Here is a 21,584-nt window from a genome sequence, read left to right as displayed (position 1 = left end):
CACCTTCACCTGGGTCCTCTGTGAGCTTTAGCAGAAAACCCTGCTGACCCTCCAGGGAATTCTGACCCACAGAACAGTGAGATAATTACTGGGCATTGTGTTAAGCCACCAGGTTTGTGGTCATTTGTTACGCACAGAGGAAAACCTTCTAAGATGGTGGCCTTCCCCATAGGAGGCTCCTATTGTGCTGGGAGACAGGGGTGAGCTACAGTCCAGCGGTGACACTTGTCTCTGGTACCGTTTAGAAAACGGTCTCAGGATCTGAGCACAGACCTCACCAGGTCATCCATCTCCATCCATCTGGAGAAGTTAACCCCTTCCATCAAAGTCTCGGAGCTGCTCTCCGTCGACAAAGATGGTTGAGGAAATCACTCACACTCAAGTGTGAGTGGTGAGAATTCTGAGCCACAATAGAATCAAAGAACTAGAATCTCTCAGTTGTAACATTTTCTCTTTTTCTAACTTCTTGTCAACAGCTGAACTTTCATGAACATTGGTCTCCTAATTTTTCCTGTACCTTCCTTCGGATGCCTCTTCTGAAACCGATAGGAGAGGAGAAGTCGAGGCCTTCATCTCTAGTATCATTCTCATATTCCCCAAAGTAGCTGCCAATCAGTCACTAAACAGCTAGTACGGCCCAGGCCCTTGACAAACACGGACTCCCTCTAGTCTCTCCTACCCACCAGGAAAAGCGAGTTCAGAGTCCTTTGTTTACTTGCCCAAGGTTGCACAGATTGTACGTGAGAAACATGACTTGGGCACAGAGCTCAAGATTCCTGCTTCTCTCCACTGCCCACCTCGTGCTTTTCTCCATGGGGATACACCACAGGGAGAGGCCTAGCTGGCCTCTTGAGAAGGAAACTAAACCAGGAGTGAGTAGAAGTAGAAAGTAGCCAAACACCAGCAAAGATGGGGAAACGTGTAAAACCTCACCCACTGCCAGGTAGTCACTTTCAGAACATTCGTGAGCACCTAGGCCCCCGACAGGGCAAAAAATGGTGACCCAGTTTTTAGCCTATAATACACGAGCCTAAAGCAAATTACATTCATTTGCTAAATGATGGCAGTGCCCTTTAGCAAGTCTCGAAAACGAACCAGAATAAATTCCTCGGCATGGCTGGGATATTCCAAGCATGAAATAACTGGAAAGCTTTCCCCTTTGTAATTATCCTAGATTCTCTTTAGAATTTCTGCCTTGAACCCTACAGTTGGCTCAAGGCCTCCGACCACTTAATTTTTCCCTGGGCTCGCTAGATGGATTCAGTTATACTGTATTTTATTTTATACAAGATACATTGCTTGGTGCTACAGGGAGTAAAGATTCAGCACAGATGGGCCATCAGTGGGCTCACAGTAGATCTGGGACACACCATGTCTGTGACCACTGTCGTGTGTGGAGTCAAGTGAGAAGTGACATACGGGGCCATAAAGGACTTTGGGTGGATGGTTATTGCCATTATTATTTCTGTTTACTTATGTTTATGCTTATTTATTAACGGCCCATCTGCTCCCAGAACAGATCTGAACAATCTTATTCTTTGAGAAGCAGAGGCCAGAGTTTCTTGTTTCTAAAAACACGTGCGTGCGTGCGTGTGTGCGGGTGTGTGTGTGTTTATGTGTGTGTGAAATTGTGGAGCCGAATCACACTGATGGTAGAGTTATAGACGGAGAAATCATGGTCCCCACTGCTGCAGTTTCTGGAAATGTCTCGTTCCTTTCCTTCTCATGTTTTCTTTCTTTTCTGTGGTAAAATATATGTGACTTAAAATTCCCCATTTTAACCGTGTATACAGGTATAGTTCATTGGCATTAATTACATTCACAATGTTGTGCAACCATCACCAGGGCTTATTTCCAGAATGTTTCATCACCAAACAGAAACTTCAATGCCCCACGCCTGCCCTCCCCTTCCCAATCCCATATTTGGAACTCAGAAAATACTGCGGTGACAGGTGCTCTTCCGCACAGCCTTACGTAGACTGCGTGGGCCTCGGCCCCAAGGACGGGGCAGTGGTGACCCCGTGCTCTGCTTGCTCTGTGCTCTTGCCCGCCTCTCGCCCGTGCGGCAGATCCACCCCTGGTTCCCATGGTCTTGGGAAATTTTTCCTGTGCCCATGGTGCTCCTAAATCCATCAGCACTTTATCTTGTGATGTGGACAAAGGGAAGCCAGGAGGGTTGGGAGGAAGAGGAAGGTAAGAAGGAGGAGGAAGCGAGAGAGCAGAGGGAAAGGATGGCTTTCTGATCTTTAAAACTTGCCCCTGAGCTAAGACTGCTGCTTGAGACATGCTTGGTGCCCTAGAGAGGTAAGTGGCAAGGCCCTGCCTGCTTTGGATTCTAAATCCCTTGTATCCCAAACTCTGCTTCGGAGCTTGAAGTAACCTCCTCCCAAGTAAACATTCAAGGCGGTTGTCTGGGGCCTTTTTGATCAACACGTCGTCTTTTCTGATGACCGAGAACCAGGTGTGAGCCCCATTCCCAACCGTCTACAGGCAAAAAATTCTCCAAAACCCTGTAAAGGATGATCAGAATAGAATCACAGCTTCCAAGGGATGGCAGAATGTTCCCTCAAGAGCCAGGTAACGTGGCAGGCACGGCTGCTCAACACTGCTCCTGTAGGAAATAGCCACAGAAAATCCCTAAATGAGTGGGTGTGGCCGTGTTCTAATAATACTTTATTTATAGCACCAAACACTTAGGAGAGTGGCTACCATGACCAGAAGCAAAAGCTGACAAGTGTGGCTGAGGATGTGGAAACATCGGCATCCTTGGGGGTTGTAGGTGAAACAGCAGGTCGTGCAGCTGCTGGGGAAGACTGTGTCATGGCTCCTCAGAACGTTGATAATAGAATTCCCACATGGTCTGGCAAGTCCACTTGTGGGAATACACCGCAGAGAATGGAAAGCAGGGACGTGAACACACCTGTGCACCCGTGCTCTCCACAGCATGATTCACGGTAGCCGAGAGAGGGTCGCCACCCAAGTGTCCGTCTGCGGTTGAGCAGAGAAATGAAATGTGGGCCATTCGTAGCATGGAATGTTCTTCAGTCTTTAAAGGAAGGACATTCGGACAGTGCGGCAGCACGGATGCACCCAGAAGACCCTGTGCTCACTGAAATAAGCCGGTGACAACAGGACAAGTCCTGTTTGAGGTGCCTAGATCATTCTGACTCTGGGCAAAGGAAGTAGAACGGCGGTTGCCAGGGCTGAGGGAGGGGAGCGCAGGGAGTTGTTGCTTTTTGGGTTCAGAGCTTCTGCTGGGGAGGAGGAAGGTTCTGGAGGTGATGGTTCCACGGCAGTGTGAATGGGCTCGATGGCAATGAAGTGTCCACTTACAAATGGTTAAGATGGTAAGTTTATGTCATATGTATTTTACCAGGGTTTTTAAAAATTTTCTTTTATTAAAAGAACTTTATTTGCAAAAACAGGCTGTGGGGCTTAGTTTGCTGCTCTGAAGCCTGGGACAGGGTGGGGATTGTAGGCAGTGTAAGAAACAGAATTCCAACCAGTGAGCTCGGTGAGAATTAGCTCAAGTGGGATGTGCATCCAGCTGGTCTCGATGTAGAGAGAGCCATACTGTACGAGTTACGAGGGCTTTGGTGCCAATCACAGGACACCTGCTGGGCTGCGGACACAGGACTCTGTGAAAGCCTCATGTCGTTGCTGTCAACAGCCCATTTTACATAGGTGAAGACTGAGGCTCTAGGGGCAGAGTGACCTGCTCAAAACCACGCAGCTCATTAGTGGCAGGGATGTGTCTGAGCTCTAGGTAGCAGCATGGGGCACCGTGTGCCCTGATGCTGGGAATGGCCCCGAAACCCTTCGGAAGGCCGGCCCTCTCAGCGGCCACGGTGTGTAAGAAGGGAGCCTCATGAGAGTGTCGCACACCCTTACTGTAAAGCGCCTTAAGCATCGGAGGTCTGAAACCTGGCAAGAGGGGACTTAGGAAATACTATCATGATCACATAAGCAATCTGAAAAGGCTACATACTGTATCACGCCAACTATAGAATATCCTGGAAAAGGCAGAGCGGTGGAGACAGCAGAAGGACGCGCGGTGGTCAGAGGCTCAGTGGGAGGAAGGGTAGGAGAGCGCGGCTCCGAGGGTGTCCCGGGCGGTGTAGCCCTCAGCAGGGCACCGTGATCCTGAGTTTCCGTTGTCACATGTGTCTCCAAACCCGCAGGTTGTTCACAGGAGTGTGCCCTCCCACCGACCACGGACTTGGGGCGTAACTGTGACCGTGTGCATTCGTCCAGAGAAGGCTGTGTAGCCCCAGTGCAGTGCAGGACGCTGACCAGGGGAGGCAGGGGACATCCGGGAACCTCTGACCTCTACGTTCCATTTTGCTGTGAACCTACAGGCACTCTCTAACGTTTTAGGCCCTTAAGGAAACACTAATAATAACAATAACGTGAAAGGGTTTGGATGGGAGAAAGACGAAACGCTCAGAAGGTGATAATCATTGAAGCCCAGGGAGGGGGACGTGAGTTCCTTATGGGGTCTACTGTTGTACGTGCCTGGAATTTTCTGGAATATATTGTAAAGCAAAATAATTTCTGGGATTTATTTGTATTCTGCTGAGAACGCCGGCTGGGCTTCCTGAGGAAGGCTGTTCAGTGTGGGCGCCAGTCCTGGGCTTGGCTGAGCCTGCCGTGCCCTTCTGGGGCCATGTGCTTTTGCCTCTTGGAGCCTTTTGGGTAAAATACGAGGTAATTCATACCCCGCTGGACTTGGGTGCATTAACTGGCACAGTTTTTACGAAGTGACAGAAGTCACTGGGAATACACAAGGCACTCGGTGAGTGCTCACCAGCAAAGCCGCAGAGGTGAGGGGTGGCCGGGCATGGCCGAGCTGGGTGGGTCTCCGCCACCATCAGGGCTTCTCACCTGCAGCCCACTGTGGTAGTAGCTCCTTAGCCATAGTCCTGTTTTGGTGGGACCTGGACACAGAGTATGTCCCCAGAGTGGTGGGACGGGGACCCCGTGCCACAGATGTCTGCCCTGGGAACCCACACAGCAGGGGTGATGTGGCCTCAGCCCTGAGCGGCCAGTCCCTGGGAGCCCCTGCATCCCGCGAGCTGAGCCTGCTTCCACCAGGGCTGGCCAGCGTGATGGTTCACAGCACTTTGGACTTTAGTTCAGAGTTTGACAGATGCTAAAGCCTGAAAGGAAAAACGAATCAGGCCATCTCGACAAAAGGAAACACCTCCAGTGTGTTGGGGAGACCATGGCACCTGCCTCTTTGGACTTTACTGCTCTTTCCCTGCTTGAAGTCACTGCCGTGGGCTGCACCCCAGCCTTCCCAGCCTCCCGCAGTCCGACCCCCGCCGATCCTTCCAGCCTCTTCCCTGGAGGCTCTCTTGACATTGGTCTTCCCACCATCTCCCAGATCACACATGTGAGCCGAGGTCCCAGCCAGGCCGCCTTCCGTGTTCCGCGGCTCACGTGCGATCCCAGGGTCTTGCTAGGACGCCACTTCTTGTGCACGTGTGGTCGTCACTGCCCGTCCAGGCTCCCGATGGAGGAAGCGGCTGATCCCATTTGGTCCCGGCCTAGACCGGAGCCTCTGCGGTGTGTGGCTGTGCTCACGGGCCGGTCAGTGGCGATGACCCGGTCCTTCTCTCGCTGTGCCGGCCGGCTGAAGTGATGTTCTCTGCATCTGCTTATCACGTGCCCCCAAGTCCTCCCTCCTTCCCAGCATTCCTGAATTCTGTGGAAATCATTTAAAGGCATATTTAATCACTTTAAATTTTTTTCCTTTCTTCCATTTGTTTCGGGAAAACATTTTGTTAAAAGGTGCTTCCCCCCCGCCCCCAGAGCATCTCTTGTCTTAATGCCAGAGGTGTTTAAATGCCCTCGTGGTGAACTGTACGATCTAATTACGGAACTTAAAGTGAGTTTAGGAAAGGAATGAAATACCCCGCAGGTTCACTGCCTGAGAACAGGGTTTTGGGTTCCACTGGAAGTTCACTGGCTTTCTTTCTTGCTGTTTTTCCCGGTGTCGTAACGAGGCACCTCATCTTCCAGTTTTATTGGCAGCAAACACCGGGTAACAGTGATGCTAGAAAAGCCCGAGGCTCCATCATGATAAAGTCATTTTAGCGACTGTAATTGTGCCAGGAACTTGTAATAGTTAAATTGGTTCCTGATTATGTTCCACTTGCTAAGCCCTCTCCACTCAATTAACACATAATTATTTAGGACTCTGATACTTTTATTGCTCGGCACACACTGCTTTCCAATAGGCAGCTTATCGGGCAGGGCCCCCATTGGAGCCCACGCGGCTTCCGAGGCCCTTTCGGTGCAAGGACAGAGCAGGATGTGGCCCCAGAGGCAAGGCCTGCAGGACTTTTCTGGTGAAATGCTCATGTTTGAGGGGCTTGGATCCCCGCAGGTGCCTCCTGCCACTGAGCTCCACATACCCAGCTGGTCTCCCAAGATGGGTATCGAAGTGTAGAGCTCCATGGCATGTCTTCTCCAGTCTGCCAAACGCCACTTAACATTCTGTAAAGTGTTGGTGGAGGTCATGGTGTTAAAATGACTTTAGACTATGTGGTGATAGCTCTGTGTTACCTTTAATCTCTACGTTAAAAAAAAAAAAAAACCAACAAAACCCTTACATTCGAAGTTCACAGTTCAGAGGTATCTCAGTTAGTACTTCCTTTGCTGGTTGAAAATAGGAGAATCTCAAGGACATGAGTCACTTTCTGAGGGTCCTGGAGCAAAATGTTTACATGGACATGAAGAAGATAGACCAGTAGATAGATAGATGATTGACAGGTAGATGAGAGATGGCTAGAAAGACTTTTCTGAAGGTCTCATAGCTAAATGTTTACACGGATGTGAAGAGATGGGTAGATTGATTGATAGGGAGGGAAAAAGAGAGAGTGAGCAAGAGATAACAGATAGATGATAGATAATGGATAGAAAGAAGTGAATCCAGACTGTAATTGGTTGTGTGTGTGGACAAGAATCCAGCTCATATCTGACACCGTTAGGAATTACAGTAGGCATTTTATTTCTAGTGGGAGCTCACTGTGTTTAAGTGTCCACATAGAAGAGAAGGAAGTCAGGAAAACTTCCTGTTTGTTTTAGTTGTATGAGGTTTGGGAACAAACTCCATCTCACACTGACCCCTAAATGATTGAAAATGGGAACATTGTAACAAGATCGGTAAAGGGGATGACTCTGACTTTGGGGAGACGGGAATCAGTTACCAAGAAGCGTGAGATCAAGTCCTTTCCTTGCGGCCATTAAAAATAAAATTTGCAGTCATTTGCTTTGAGTAATTTGAGTGTCTTAGAGAAAAGTGCATCTAGACCTTATGGCTCTTTAAGTCTTTTCGAGATGACATAATTTGCCTGTGTTTCACTCTACATTATTTATTTGTAGGTTTGGTTTCATCTTCCAAGATTTTAGGTTATAAATAAAGCCATTCAAAGATTAAAAATGATTGAAAATAACTCTATTAAGTACAGGCTCACACTTTTTCTTAATCATTTGACCACATGGGACAGCCTCCATGGAAGCATTTCATTCTCACACCATTAGCTTTGTTTTCAGAAATTACTTAATCCTCCCGGCTGGGAATAGACATAACTTGTTTGGCACACGGACTTATGAATCTTCTTCCTCCGAGCACCTCACTTTTCTGGCAGAGTAGAAGCAATGCCGGTCTGTACCGTTTCCGCCTTCCATTGCCCGCAGTCTCTACCCCCTGCAGCATCTCACGGCCGTGTTCTTGGAAGCTCGGACATGAGGAACATTATGCATGACCTCTCCTCCTTGTGTCCTGTGCTTGTGTACAGTAATATTGAGTGGGGAGGGTGGATTCTCTCTCTGCACTAGGGCGGGCTCGGGGTGTGTTTATTTGTTTTTGTTTTGTTGTATTCGGCTGGTGCCAGTCCTGGACACACCACAGGCTCTGAGAGATCTGTTAGTGTGGGTAGAGACCAAAGGTTTCTTAGATCAGAACACTTGAGAATATTCATGGTGCTGAAGGGGTCCTTTAAAATGCTCTAGGGGATCCTGATATATAAGTGACAAGGTTCCTGTCATCAGGAACAGGTTCCAGTGGTGGAGAGGTGAAGGGAGGACCAGCTCTAGGTGTGCAGAGAAGAAAGAGAGGACCAGCTCTGGAGGTGGAGAGAAAGATGAAATGTAGGACTAGCTTGAGAAGTGGAGAAGAGAATCAGGACCTGCTCTGGGAGGTGGAGAGGAACATGAGGGGACTAGCTTGGGAGGTGGAGAGGAGAAGGAGGGAGCAGTGCCCACTGATAAATGCCAAGTGTCTAATGAGAAATTTGGTTAATGAGAAACTCAAAACAGCAGAACCCCACAGTGGACAATCTACTCATGGATATCAGGGGCTACTGACTATTCTAACCTCTCTGTGCCCTCTGATTTGGGTTAGAGTCTGATCTTCTGAACCACACACCCATCTATCCATCAATCTGTCTGTCCATCCATCCATCTGTCCGTCTGTCCATTCATGCATCCATGCATCCACCCATCCTTTCCTATGACAGACACCTCGGGGGCTTATGAAACCATGCTGGATCCTGACGTAGCATCACAGGCACAGGAATGAATAAGCAGACAGGACTATTTGGGAACCGTTTGGAGGGCTTCCCTGTCCCTGAGCCCAGCTCTAGCAGTCACCAGGACCGCAGAGCCAGCCCATTCACATTGCCCCTTGAATAAAGGATTTGATCTTGAGCGATGTGGAACCCGCCTGAGCTCCTCTTGCAGACTGGGAAGGTGTCCCGCTGTCCAGTCGCTCAGCTTAGCTCGCAATCCTCTCCATATTCCTCTGTGTGACTGACAGCAGATTTTTATGCATAAGCTTCTCATGTGATTTTCTTATTTCTTCTCTCTAATTTGACATTTATTAGAAATAACCTATGAATTGTAGCAGATAATAGATGTTCTTATGTAAAAGTTAACCCCTGTTCATGTTTCTTTTTCCCTAGTTGGGTCAATGGTTCATCCTCAGAGGGCCTTGGCATGGCTCAGCTTTTGATCCCATCATGTGTGGGCTCTGGGGTGTATATAATTTATGGGTCCCGGCTGGTTCTGTGGGCCTCGAGGCAGAGCCTGAGCAGCTCGCCCTTGTTGATGGCGCTAATGACTGTTTTCATTTGGTCTTCCCTTTAGTTGTCCTGCTACAACTCTCACTCTGTGTTAGTTGCTTCTTGTCCTTGCCCTTTAAAAAACTTAGAGTGAATCTAAGTTACAGAATCTCTCAGCCCCGTACTTTCTCAGCTGTCGGTTCATTACAAAGTTTTTATTTGGCCTTCGTATTATTTCAGCACGGCATATTTTTTTTTAAAGTCATTTTGAGAAATACCTTTATTTAACTGACTGAAATTGTTCCAGAGCTTAATTAGAAGGAGCACATTGCAGTTGTTTGGGTGCTGTCTTGAGGCAGAATCATTGCCATGTAATAATTACGCATGTTCTAGTGAACTTGCCTTTATTGTCCCAGAGGGCTGGTGGGAGGGTCTTCCTTCAAGCTCGGAAGGACCCCGGGGGACCCTAGTCAACAGCTGAGTTCTAAAACTGAAGGAAAAATTACAAGGTGGTCAGTAGCCCAGGGTTTTGTGCTGCGTGAGAGCCCCTCTCTAACGACAGGGAGTGGTCCCACTCCACTGACACTGGCTGCTGGGGTTAATGCCTGTGCGGGTCCCCAGATGCTCTCAGAGCATAATTGCTGGGGGTCAGATGGATAAGGCAGACCATTTTTTCTTCAGGCTTGCATCTTGTGCTTCTGAGGGCTAACCCTGGCCCAGGAGACCCCAGCCCAGGCCTGGAGGGCTGATGAGGCTTGCCGGGTATACTCTAGATATAAGACCCATCCTAACTTGAGTGATTTTTATCCTGGTCCTCTATTAATTCATCAAGACACCCTTAGTGCCCTGTGTTCAGTTTTTCCCAATAAATCCCAAATTTCAGCTGTAAGAGCTGCTTTTCAATTTAACTAGGCCACCTGTAGTCATATTTTCTGGCAACCCTCTGGCTGTGAGATGCTGCTGTCCCTTCTGTGCCCCTGACTAATGGACAAGGCCAGGATCCCCACACCCCTCCACTCAGAGTCACTTAAAACACGGATGCCTCCTTTTCGGTTCTATTTAATGTCCCCAGGGAAGAATTCTGGTAAGTCTGACCACAGTTTTCTTCAGCAGCTGCAATGGCAGACTCCGTCCCGGCCCTTTTGTCACACCTGTTTGGGCCCTGGATCCAACCGATCAGTCCGTTAATGAGATGCTGTCTGCAAACCTCCTTTCTTGGAGTTGTCTGAGGATGTGAGACGCTGAAGTGCTGGGCAGGAGGTGGGGGATAGAGACCTCCTTAAAGCCCCAGGCAGAAAGCCCCTTTCTTCCCCCTCCCAGGTGCCTGGCCTTCAGGGGACTCAGGGACACTCTGGCAGGGGGAGCTTCTCCAGGCAGGCATAGCTAAAGAAAACGTGCTTTCGGAGATCCGGAGAGCGCTGGTTCCTGGGAAGTAACCTAGATTTTTCTTACACTCTCTGGCTGCTTCCTGCTGCCTAAACAGAGGAAGTGTATTTAAGTTTATTATCTGTGACCTAATGCTAGTTCTCCATGCATCCTGCCTTTGTGCAGAGGGAGAAGGGTCCTTTAAAAAGGAGTATCTGGACGGAGCTATATTATTGTGAGCACTCAGGGACAATAAAAGTAATCTGCAGGTCGCACAAGCTGGGGGAAGGCTTAGACCTCCGGGGTCATCTGTAACCCGTCAACACAGACAAGCAAAAGTCCAGGTATTAAAGGATGTAATAGTTTGCTCTGGGTGCTTAAAATTGTCCGTTATCAGTGGATCAATGCATTGAAATTCCTGCTAACCTTCTTGTCAAATCGCTTATGCATCTACCATAGCTTTTTTATTTTTTTTAACAAGTCGTTAGTTACCAAAATCAACATGTGGATCAGAGGATGAATAACACCGAAGTAAGCTGTACCTCCAGGTAGTCACCAGACCGTGCCACACCTGATAGATGGTGTATCACAGCACTTTCAAATGCTTACCTGTAAAAAGCCTGCAAAGCAAAGACCAGTTTAATAATGTTCCATGAAGACATGGTGACTTGACAGGAGGCTTTAATTATCACCTTTTCCTTTCTTTTAAAAAAAAATTGGTTTTTTTTTTTTTAGTGATACTTTTCATATGTTACTTTCAGATGCTAGCATTTTGGTCTGTTTCTTTTATTCTGCATGTGCTGATTTCCTTGATCAATTTGGAGCACATATGCGTATAATTCTCTGAGCTTTTTATTGGCACAACCTCATAGCTTTTCACAGGACTTCGAGCGCTCACTTTCCAGACAGACGCGGGCTGTGTCTCATTGAAATGCCAAGCTGACAGAGGTGCCGAGCCTAAGTGTGTAATTATGTAATTTTCTCTTGATCTTTTCAGAGTCTTCCTGCGAGCGATTAATCAGTATGCAGATATGCTGAACAAAAAATTTCTGGATCAAGCCAACTTTGAGCTACAGGTAAGAGAAGAGGTAGACGTGCCCTTTGTTGGGAAATATGCTAAAACAAATTGCTGGTCGGAGCCAATATCTTGGATTTCTAATCCCCGAACTTAATTGGTTTCCCATGCAAGGTATGGAAATGGAATTTACAAGATGTACTATTGGAACCCGAGGACTGAAAATTATGCCTTTGGAGTATTTGCTCGATTAGCAAGGAGGGAGATGGAGCAGTTTCAGAGCAAAAGTAGGAATCAGAGTGACACGTAGGGAGTGAGCAGACAGGCCACCCACGTGTGTTGTAGCAGAGAGGCTGACTCAGACCCATACTGTCCACACGTCGGGAGGGGGGGCTCTGCAGACGGGGCCAAGCGGGTTTGCATCCCTGAGGTCTGCTGGCATTGAGAACGGGGTTCTCTGTGGGTGCTGCCTGCAGGGGTCTTTCCTTGAACAGACCCTCCCCAGACCCTCCCCCACGTGGCTCTGGGTTGCGTCAGCCCATTTATGGGTTTGGGCCCTGTTTCTTCAGTGCTTGCCGGGAGAGGCGGGGGAGGGAGAGGGAGGCTGTGTTGTGTGTGTATGTGTGTGTGTGTGTGTGTGAATGATAAGGATTGATGTTGCCTGGCATGATTTACCACATCTGGAGTTTGTGACTTTCAGTTTCATTGCACTCTGGGTGTATAATAATGATCTATCTGCTAATAATGATTTTTTTTTTTAATTACGCAGTCTACTAAAGTTTGTTAATTAAAAAAAAAAAAAAATCCAGATGTAAATGGTACTAGTTTCCCTGGGCAGGACTCTTCATTGAGATGGAACCCATGCCTGTATTTCCTTAATAATTTTTATTTTTTTTTTTTTATTATTTTTTTTTTTTTTAAAGATTTTTATTTATTTATTTGACAGAGAGAAATCACAAGTAGGCAGAGAGGCAGGCAGAGAGAGAGAGAGGAGGAAGCAGGCTCCCTGCTGAGCAGAGAGCCCGATGCGGGACTCGATCCCAGGACCCTGAGATCATGACCCGAGCCGAAGGCAGCGGCTCAACCACTGAGCCACCCAGGCACCCCCTTAATAATTTTTAAATGGTAAATGTCTGTTCTATCTATGCTGTGGAATATAAGTGTATATTAATGTATCAAGAACTGTAGATCTAAAGTGTTACTATTTTTATTTTTTACAATATTAAGGATGGTATCCTTTTCTCTGCTTAATGCTTATTTTCCCACATCCTAAAATACAGGTCTATGCTCATTGTAAAATATTCAGGCACTGAAAACCAGCACATGAGGTGAAATATGAAAGACCCCTCCTCACCCTTTTCCCCTCTGCGGAGTGACTTTTAACTAACTGTGGGCGCTTCCTGATACCTAGTTAAGCATTCATCCAGACCTGTGCGTGCTTTCTTTTGGCTTTTAACGCTAATCGGATTATATTCTGTACTTTTTGCTCTGTTCCTTCACACTTAGCGATGTATATGTACAAGTGTTTGCGCAGGCCCTCCTGCACGGAGGACCTCCGCACCGTGCCGGGTTGTCCCTGCTGCAGGCAATGCCCCTCTGTGCTGCATTGCTGTGAACGGGCTCCTGGAATGGTAGCTGCCAGGCGGAGTGGTAAGAAAGTGTACGTGAATGGACACTGATACATTATCCTCTGTAGCAATTTACAATCCCATCAACCTTCTTTGAGAGCAGCCACTCTCTAAAACCATCTCCAGGACCAATTTCTTTAAAATTGTTGTTTCTTATTTTTGTTGGAATTTCTCTGATTGCTACTTAGGCTGAGAATACTTACTGTCTGTGTGATTTCTACTGTGAACTGACTGATCTTTCCCTATACTCATTTTTCTATTGGGCTATTTGTCTTTCTTTTTTCTAAGTTGAAATTTGTAATACAGCCTAGTCATGGGTTTAGGCTTATCATATAGAAATTTTTAATTTTTCTGCAGTTGATTCTGTCATTTCTTTTAATGCCGCTTTGGTTTTATGTTTTGCTTGGCAAATCCTTTGCCTCAGCGTTATAAAGGTAACTTTTTTTACATAATTAGTATGTGCTAACTATACTTTATAATTCTGCCTTTTTTACAAAAACTTCCTGATGATTAATTTACCTGGAATTTTTTTGTTAGTGTTAGAGCTAAGAGTTTAAACTTCACTTTTCCCCATATCATTTCATGAATAGATTTAAAACGCCACTGTAAAAACGGTGATTTAAAACACCACCGTAAAAAACACAATTGCATGTGTGTGTGTGTGTGTGTGTGTGCGCGCGCGCGCGTGTACGCGTGTGCATCCATTTAATTCCCTGCGTTATTACCTTCTGGTTTTACATACCCTGCTAGTAGAGCCAGGACTTCCCCATTAGTTTGCCATTGCAAAACCATCTTGGTTTCTTTTTTGTATTTCCTTTCCTTTCCTTTTTTTTTTTTTTTTTTTTTTTTTTAAGATTTTATTTGTTTATTTGACAGAGAGAGTGCACAAGCAGGGGGAGTGGCTGGCAGAGGCAGCGAGAGCACCAGGCTCCCCGGAGCCCAACATGGGGCTCGATCCCAGGACCCTGAGATCATGACCTGAGCTGAAGACAGACCCTTAACCAACTGAGCCACCCAGGCACCCCTTTTGTATTTCGTTTTTCCATACGAAATGCAAGAGCAGCTTGTTATCCTTACTTTTTCAAAACGCTGCATTTACTTATTGGGAAGCCATTGAGTTTACAAATAAATGAAGGGGAACTGATACAGGATGAGGGGGAGTACTTCGCAGTATTCCTTTTTTCCCATCCCATACAGGAGTATTTAGGTCGTCTTTTTGTGTCCTTCATTAGGGTTTTCCATTTTACCCCTATGAGCCTCACGCCGTCCTCGCTGGGTAGATTGTCGTGCTTCGGAAGAGTGGCTGCTGTGAGTCTGGGCTCCTTTTCCCCAGCGTGTCTGTTGTTGCTGCTCTTGTGCACGGTTTCCTGAGGAAGGACCCGAGGCTGCTTCCCTCACGCGTACACACCTTGGTGGCCCAGTGTTCTATGGGCCAACATAGCACCTTGGCCATTGGGGAGCGTGAAGTACATTGGGCCTGCCATTCCAGCCAGCAGCAGCCGCCCCTGCCCACCCTCAGGTGGAGGGCTTGGGTGTCGTACGGCGGCAGCGGCCTTCAGTGTGAGCTCCGGGAAGCTGGGGCTCCGACGGGCTCCGACGGGCACGCTGCTATGTTCTTACACCGTTGTGTTCACCGCACAGTTCTGTCCACTGACGCCTCCTTCTCCCTGAACTCATCAACCCTGAGGGCTGCCACCTGCTTCCCCTTCGGTGTCCCCGAGCTCCAGCCCAGCCTGCCTCCCGTTCCTGGCAATACAGCACAAAGGACTCTCATCCAATACCCCCCAGTGTTATAATGCGTATTTCCTACAAACAGGAACTTTCTCCTGCATAACTACTGTAAAAGGACCCACACCAAGCTCACATTATTACTACCGCCCAGTGCTCAGACCCTGTTCAAGGTCGGACACCCCAGTCACAGCTTGGCATACCTCAAATCACGCAGGACATGCTGTTTTTTGGCTTGTATTTTTATGTGATTTTTTTACGACCTTTTTGTTTTTTAAAGATTTTTAATTTTTTAAGAGAGAAAGTTCACAAGACAGTGAGCACGAGCAGGGGAAGGGGAGAGGGAGAGAGAGAAAGAAGCAGACTCCCTGCTGAGCAGGAAGCCCCACATGGGCTCCATCCCGGGACACCCCACTCGAGACTGTCCGTCACGTTTAACCCATGGCTTTGTGCGAGTCTCTGCACCGCATCCAGGAAGCAGGGGCCCCGCACTTACTTGGATAATTCTGCAGCAATCAAACGAGCTGCTGTGCTACTGAAGAAAGTGCCCCGTGCATGAAAAGTGTTAGGTAAATGGAAGACCACACATTCTTACAACTAGGCTCTAAAATCCCACTTACTTCACAGGTGACCAAAAATAGAGTCGCTACTGTTTATTTTTACATAGCCTTTTGCAACTGTCTCATTTGATATAATAAATATTTTTCCTATTTGGTAAACGAGAAAACCCACACCCCCAGGTTTCTTCTAAAGATTGTGGAAGCCTTTCGAGCTTGGACGTGTGATGGGAGCTCTGTCCAGGCTCTTTCCCTCCTGGGAGCAGGTGGAAGCCCCCCCACCCCGCCCCAGACTGTCGTCTGGAACAAGCTTGGTGGGTGTAGGAATTACGTGTAAAGGCCAGGAGTATGTCCAAATCATCACTGTTTGTGATCCAAGAATTCTTCCTGAGTCATGATGTTCTTGACCTGGTCTTAAGCACTGATCCAACCAGGGCTATTAGTTCCATGACTTTAAGAATCCACACATGATGATGCTATTAATTAATTTTAGCGGGGAGGGGCAGAGGGCTAAGGGGAGAATCTCAAGCAGACTCCCCGTGAGCAGGGAGCCCGACGCAGGGCTCGATCTCAGTTCCCTGAGATCACGACCTGAGCCCTTATCAAGAGTCAACTGACTGAGCCACCCAGGTGCCCCCATAATGACACTGTTAAGATAGTAAATCTAGGTTACTGTGTTCAAGTAGACTGAGCTTCCACAGGTCAGAGCTTTATAACAAAATTATTTCAGGGGCTTCTGGGTGGCTCAGTGGGTTAAAGCCTCTGCCTTCGGCTCAGTCATGATCCCAGGGTCCTGGGATCGAGCCCCGCATCGGGCTCTCTGCTTGGCAGGGAGCATACTTCCCTTCCTTTCTCTCTGCCTGTCTCTCTGCTACTTGTGATCTGTGTCAAATAAATAAATAAAATCTTTTAAAAAAATCATTTCATAGTAAATCATCTATTAAGCCATGTATCACCTGTAAGTCTTTGAAATATAAAATGTTCAAAGTTTTTCCAACTCACTTTCTTAGTTATCTAGTGTTTATGGACATTTTTGGTACCCGAAAAAGTTGTAAATTATAGAAATCTATATACTAGTAAGGAAGGGGCTCCACGATGCCCCGGTAACAGGAAACAACATTATCTTGTCCTTACTGCTTGCTCCGCAGCCCCCCAGGCCCCCCGCCGAAGCCTCTCCCCTGTTCACACCTGTGACCCTCTTGCAACCCCAGGAGACGGACCCTGTGAGACTCCCCTTTTACCTCTCAGGAAACCAAGGCCCCAGGAGATTAAATTAGTTGCCCAAGGAGGTGGCAGAGCTAGGATTTGAGCACGCGCACTGGGACCTCGGTGCCCACACATGGCCGTGAACCACACCGTGGCCGGCTGGCTCACCACCTGCCTAGAGTGGGTGTGGATTTCTAAACATTTAAGAAGAGTGTGCAGGAAGATGAGGAACGCCTCCGAGCGTTCTGAGACCCGCTAGTAAGCTATCCAGCACTCAGCATTTCCCCTTTTTTGGTTTTCAGCTTTGGAACAATTACTTCCACCTGGCTGTTGCTTTCCTCACTCAGGAGTCCTTGCAACTGGAGAATTTTTCAAGTGCGAAGAGAGCCAAAATCCTTAACAAGTAAGTCTGCGTCCAGCCCTGAAATCGCGGGCAGGAGCCTGCCAGTCTGTTAGCATCATTTCTGGGTCAGGTCTAAACCAGCTGGGTGTGCACCTGGAGATGTAATCCTCCTGTCCTGAAAGGTCGGTTCCAAATCCCGACTCTGGTGCTGCCTTTTCTGGCCCACAGATCAAGATCTAAAACTGCAGGGTTCATTCTGGTGAGTTCTAGTCATTGTCACTCACCACCGCTAGCACCACCCAGAATGGGAGTTTCAGGAGATAATCACTTCTGCTCTGCACCGTCCTGATGTCTTTCCACATGTGCTTTTCTTTATTGTCTGCTGTGCAATGATCCTTCGAGAAAGGAAGCATCTCGTGCAAGCGGTTGGCACAGTTGAGATTGTTGAAGAACGCCGTTAGAGTGAGAGCTGCCCAGGGTCTCCTCCTTTGAGGTTACCCAGGTCCTGCTCGAGGTGGGAGATCCAAACGGCTAAACTAGTTCTTGGGTGATCCTAACCTCTCAGGAGCCCTGCGTCGCTGCCTTGGTCCTTCAGTTCTGAATCCTGCCATGCTTTCTGTCCTTGGGTGCCCTGGAGGGTCTTGCCACCTCTCTGCCTCAGTTTCCCTAACTTCTCTCTCTGAGCACCCCTTTCATAAATACTTGACAGAGTTCTCTTGCTGCTCCCATGTCTCCGTGTCACCGGATCCTATGTGTTGTTTCATAATTCCTCTGCCTTACATTGACTTTTCTAAGACTTTGTCCCTCCCTGACATTGGGGACTCCAGAGGGAGTCTCAGAAGATGGCAAAGGCACGGCTCAGCGCCCCTCATGCTCTCTGAGCACGTCTCTCACTTGCTGGCCTCACCAATAGCACGTCATCCCTTCAAAGTGAGAATTATGTCAGCAAATATTTATCGAACTTGTACGCCAGTGACTTTCTAAGCACTCTGAGTGCAGTTTTCATATATCATCATTAAAACCAGAACAGAAGTTGTTCATTGGATTCCCTTTTCATCTTTAACTTTCCAGAAAGGAAGGTGAAACATGTTTGAACAAGTCACATGGCCGGTGCTACACGCCCAGTCATTCTAACCCAGGCAGTTCTGAACCAAGATGTTCACCCGCCGGTCACTGCTGGGAAGGCGGGCTCTGCCTACACGCAGACCATGTGGGGTCTGACTGCCAGCCCTGGCTCTAGAGACAGACGCCAGGTGGCACCTTCTGGGGACTGGCTCCGTTGGGAAGCTTCCACTTTGCCAAATTTACATCTTCTCAGGGCTCATGTGAAGTTAGGGATGGTACCTGGTGGCTGTCTCTGCCCTTGTTTCGATGTGCTCATGGTGGAAATTTCCATAGTAGAGGCAGAGATAACTCGCACGCTCTGAGCACCGAACGGCTTACTCACAGCCAGCCCCGGGCACCGGGGACGCCTTGTTATCCAGTCCCGTGGAATGACAGCTAGGACGTGGCAGGTGGATTTCGTGTGTGCGGGGGTCGCTGTGCGGTGAGGTTGGAATCCAGACCCAGCTCCAGCCGGCAGCACAGCCCATTCTCTGCCAAGCGCACAGCGTGGCCAACCCTTCAAGATGCCTGTAGGACAAGAGAATTTAAACCAGAAATCTGTCTTAAAAGAGCTGCATCTCCTGTGAGGTTTTTAGAGTAAAACCATTGATTCCGAGCTTTCTCCAGGCCAGGGCCGGGTGTCTCTGTGCTGGGCCTCCTTTTGGCCTGCGGATGTTAACAGCCTAAGCTAAAGCCACGTCATACATGCATTGTCCACACAGGGTCCTCAACTGCCAAAGAAAACACTTGCTTCCCACATAGCCCTGTGCCTTCAAAGGGTTCAAAGCCAAGGAAAATGAAACACGGCCAGCTGGTGTCTCCCTTCCAGAGATTCAGGGCTTCCAAATGGAGCTTTGAGTCTTCTCTTCCTCATAACCGTGGCAAGGAGAGACTGCGGATTTTCCCTTTGAAATTTTCTCATGGATTTCCCCAAGGGGGAGTGGGGAACCCAAGCGTTTTAGAAATTGTCTTTGCAAGACTCTGGCAGGACGGCCTCAGCCCCTTATACGCCCTGAGGGGCCCTCTCCCAGGGACCTAGGCTCGGTGTGTGGCCGTGATGGGCCACCAGGCAGAAGTGTTCTCTGTTGGAGACAAGCGCCTGTGGGCTGGGAGGCCGTGTGCCTCAGACATGTGGCCGGTTCACCTGTGCTTCTTGTACTCATCATGCCTCTGTCTCTACCTTAAACACTTTATAATCAATGTGCCGTTTTAGTTCTAAATACCAAAAGCTACATAAGACATATTTGAAGTCATCCTACCCACATGGTTCAATTTCCCCAGTGCCTAGAAAGGTTTTAATCTGCTTCCAGTGGTTCTAGTGAAAAGGGATCATGTGCCTGTCCCGTCCGTGCTCGGGGTCCTGGTGCTCGGGACGCCAAGGCGAGAGGTTCACAGTCTCGGATCGTGTGCCTGTCCCGTACGTGCTTGGGGTCCTGGTGCTCGGGACGCCAAGGCGAGAGGTTCACAGTCTCGGATCGTGTGCCTGTCCCGTCCGTGCTCGGGGTCCTGGTGCTCGGGACGCCAAGGCGAGAAGTTCACAGTCTCGGGCAGTTGGTGATCATGTGGAGTGTCAGGGCCCAGCGGGCACCTTGACAGCCTGCACATGTGCGTTTGGGAGTGGACGGGGGTGCCCCAAGGCCTCTGGTGGGAGAGGCTTCCAGACTGGGTGGGGTAGGAACAGGGAGGTTACCAGGTTGGCTGGCTGAGCCACGGGCCCACGGACAGCCAATTCTCAAAGGGGACGTCAAGCCCCCAAGGCCATGGCCTGCTTCACGAGCAGAGCGATGCGCTGGATTGTTGAAGTGTGAGTGAGTGGCTAGACCCTGCTGGCTTGGGGCAGAGTGGGAGGCCCAGCGATCTGGGAATCGACCTCACGGGTCTCAGCAAAGGGCCCGGTGCTGACACAGGGCACACCCGGTAATTCACCTGGCTCTCTCTTTCTAGAGGGGAAACCCGTGAGCTCTGAAGGCGGAAGGATGCCACCCCCCTTCAGGAGCCTCTGGCTGCCTCCCTTTGGGCCAGTCTGCTGCTCTAGGGTTCCTGAAGTCAACTAAATGCATCTCTGAGTGAGGGCTTCAGTGAGGAGCTCCGCTGCCCTCACACCCTTCACACTCAAGCCTGCCTTCTCTTCCTCTCCGCCAAGCTACCGTCTGCTCCTATCTGCCTGGCTGACGGCATGGGGCCCCAGACAACAGGAAATCCCAGGGTCAGAAGATCTACCTGCTCCTTCCCTCACGTGAAGCTCTCTGCCCTCCTGATGACCTAGTTGGGGAGATAATTAGGATATTCATTCCAGAGACATTCCCCAATGTGTATGGGAGTAGCATAAAATAATGGGCCAGACCATGCAGAGAACTGGTTATATCAAACCCAAACTGAGTATGAGATTTTCCAATGAACCACAAAATAAATAACCACCAGGAATCAAACTCTATAATAAGAAAATGTAACTGACTCAGCCTTCAGACACCCTTGGTGCTAGTGACTCCCAGCAAAGGATAGAGGTGTCACAGGCATGAGAAAACTGACCATTATTTCTCCTCACCCCATCCCCCACCCCCACCCCACCCTCAGCCTCTGACATTACGGGGACTTAGGGAATATGATTCAGATAGAAAAAAGTTGGCTGTTCATCAGCAGCCAGCTTGACACGTTAGTATGCAGGACATGTGTGTCCTCGTGTGGGACAATGTGACCCGTGACTGCAAACAGCCTTCTGTGTTCAGGACCAGACTTCGTTCTGGAAGAGAAAGGGGTTGAGGCACCGGGCATCCGACATATCTAAGCATAAAAGGCTCACTTAAAATTTTCAGCCCGAGAGTCAAGTTTAAAGGCCAACCCCAGGTCCATGCATTTGAAGCTGTGTGCGGAGAGCGCCCTCCACAAACACCGTCTCCTCGGTTGGTCTCCACGCTGTATCTCATCTTTATTTACTTATTTCTATGTGTTTTTTCGTGCAGGAGTCACACCCTCTGAGAGGACAGGTTTTGCGACCAGGTTGAAATTCCATATACACAAAGATCTCCATCTTCCTGAGCACGGGGTTCTGAGATGGTCGTGTGTTAGGTCAAACTAAAGACGTTGCTTTTAGGGAAACCCAAAGAAAGCTGCAAAAAGCCCCACCTTGCAGTGTGGGCTGATCTGAAGCTGGGATTGGGGACCCCAGATTATAATAAGGAATGGTTTAGAAAGTAGAGTTTGTGTTTATGCTCATTGGTTAAGAGACTCCAATTATTCAAAATAACTCCACTCTAAACCAGAATTAGCAGGGGGCACAGGGAGACAGATTTAATGAACAGTGACCTGTGCCGAGTCCCTGGCCAAGGGAGGTGTCCCATGTGCTCTGTCCACATGGTAAACCTTGGACGGCGCAGGGCACCGTGGCACATCCAAGCCCTGTGTGTAGTAAACTTGATTCCCTGGGTCACAGATGGGGTCCCACCTCCTCTCACCTCCCCCCAGGGACTTGCTATTCAACCCAGCACATCTTGCCTCACCATGTCCCTCCAGCAACCTCTGTCTGTCCGCCTTCTTCAGCCTCCACCTACTCCCCACACGATCTTCCTCTTT

At 48.7% G+C, this 21,584-nt stretch overlaps 1 protein-coding gene across 3 annotated transcripts in view; it reads left to right on the top strand.

Annotated features, from left to right (window-relative positions):
* DOCK1 (dedicator of cytokinesis 1) overlaps positions 1–21,584 on the top strand; it is a 485,813-nt gene that overhangs the window by 375,301 nt on the left and 88,928 nt on the right. For all 3 annotated transcript variants that reach the window (XM_059172849.1, XM_059172848.1, XM_059172850.1), the window contains exons 30-31: positions 11,431–11,509; positions 16,870–16,970. In XM_059172849.1, coding sequence (XP_059028832.1) covers positions 11,431–11,509; positions 16,870–16,970 — 180 coding nt within the window. The remainder of the gene's footprint in view (positions 1–11,430; positions 11,510–16,869; positions 16,971–21,584) is intronic.

Source organism: Mustela lutreola, chromosome 4, assembly GCF_030435805.1.
Source record: "Mustela lutreola isolate mMusLut2 chromosome 4, mMusLut2.pri, whole genome shotgun sequence".
In the NCBI taxonomy this organism is placed as follows: domain Eukaryota; kingdom Metazoa; phylum Chordata; class Mammalia; order Carnivora; family Mustelidae; genus Mustela; species Mustela lutreola.
Note: the sequence above shows the minus strand (reverse complement) of the source record. Positions and strands in the feature narration are given on the sequence as shown.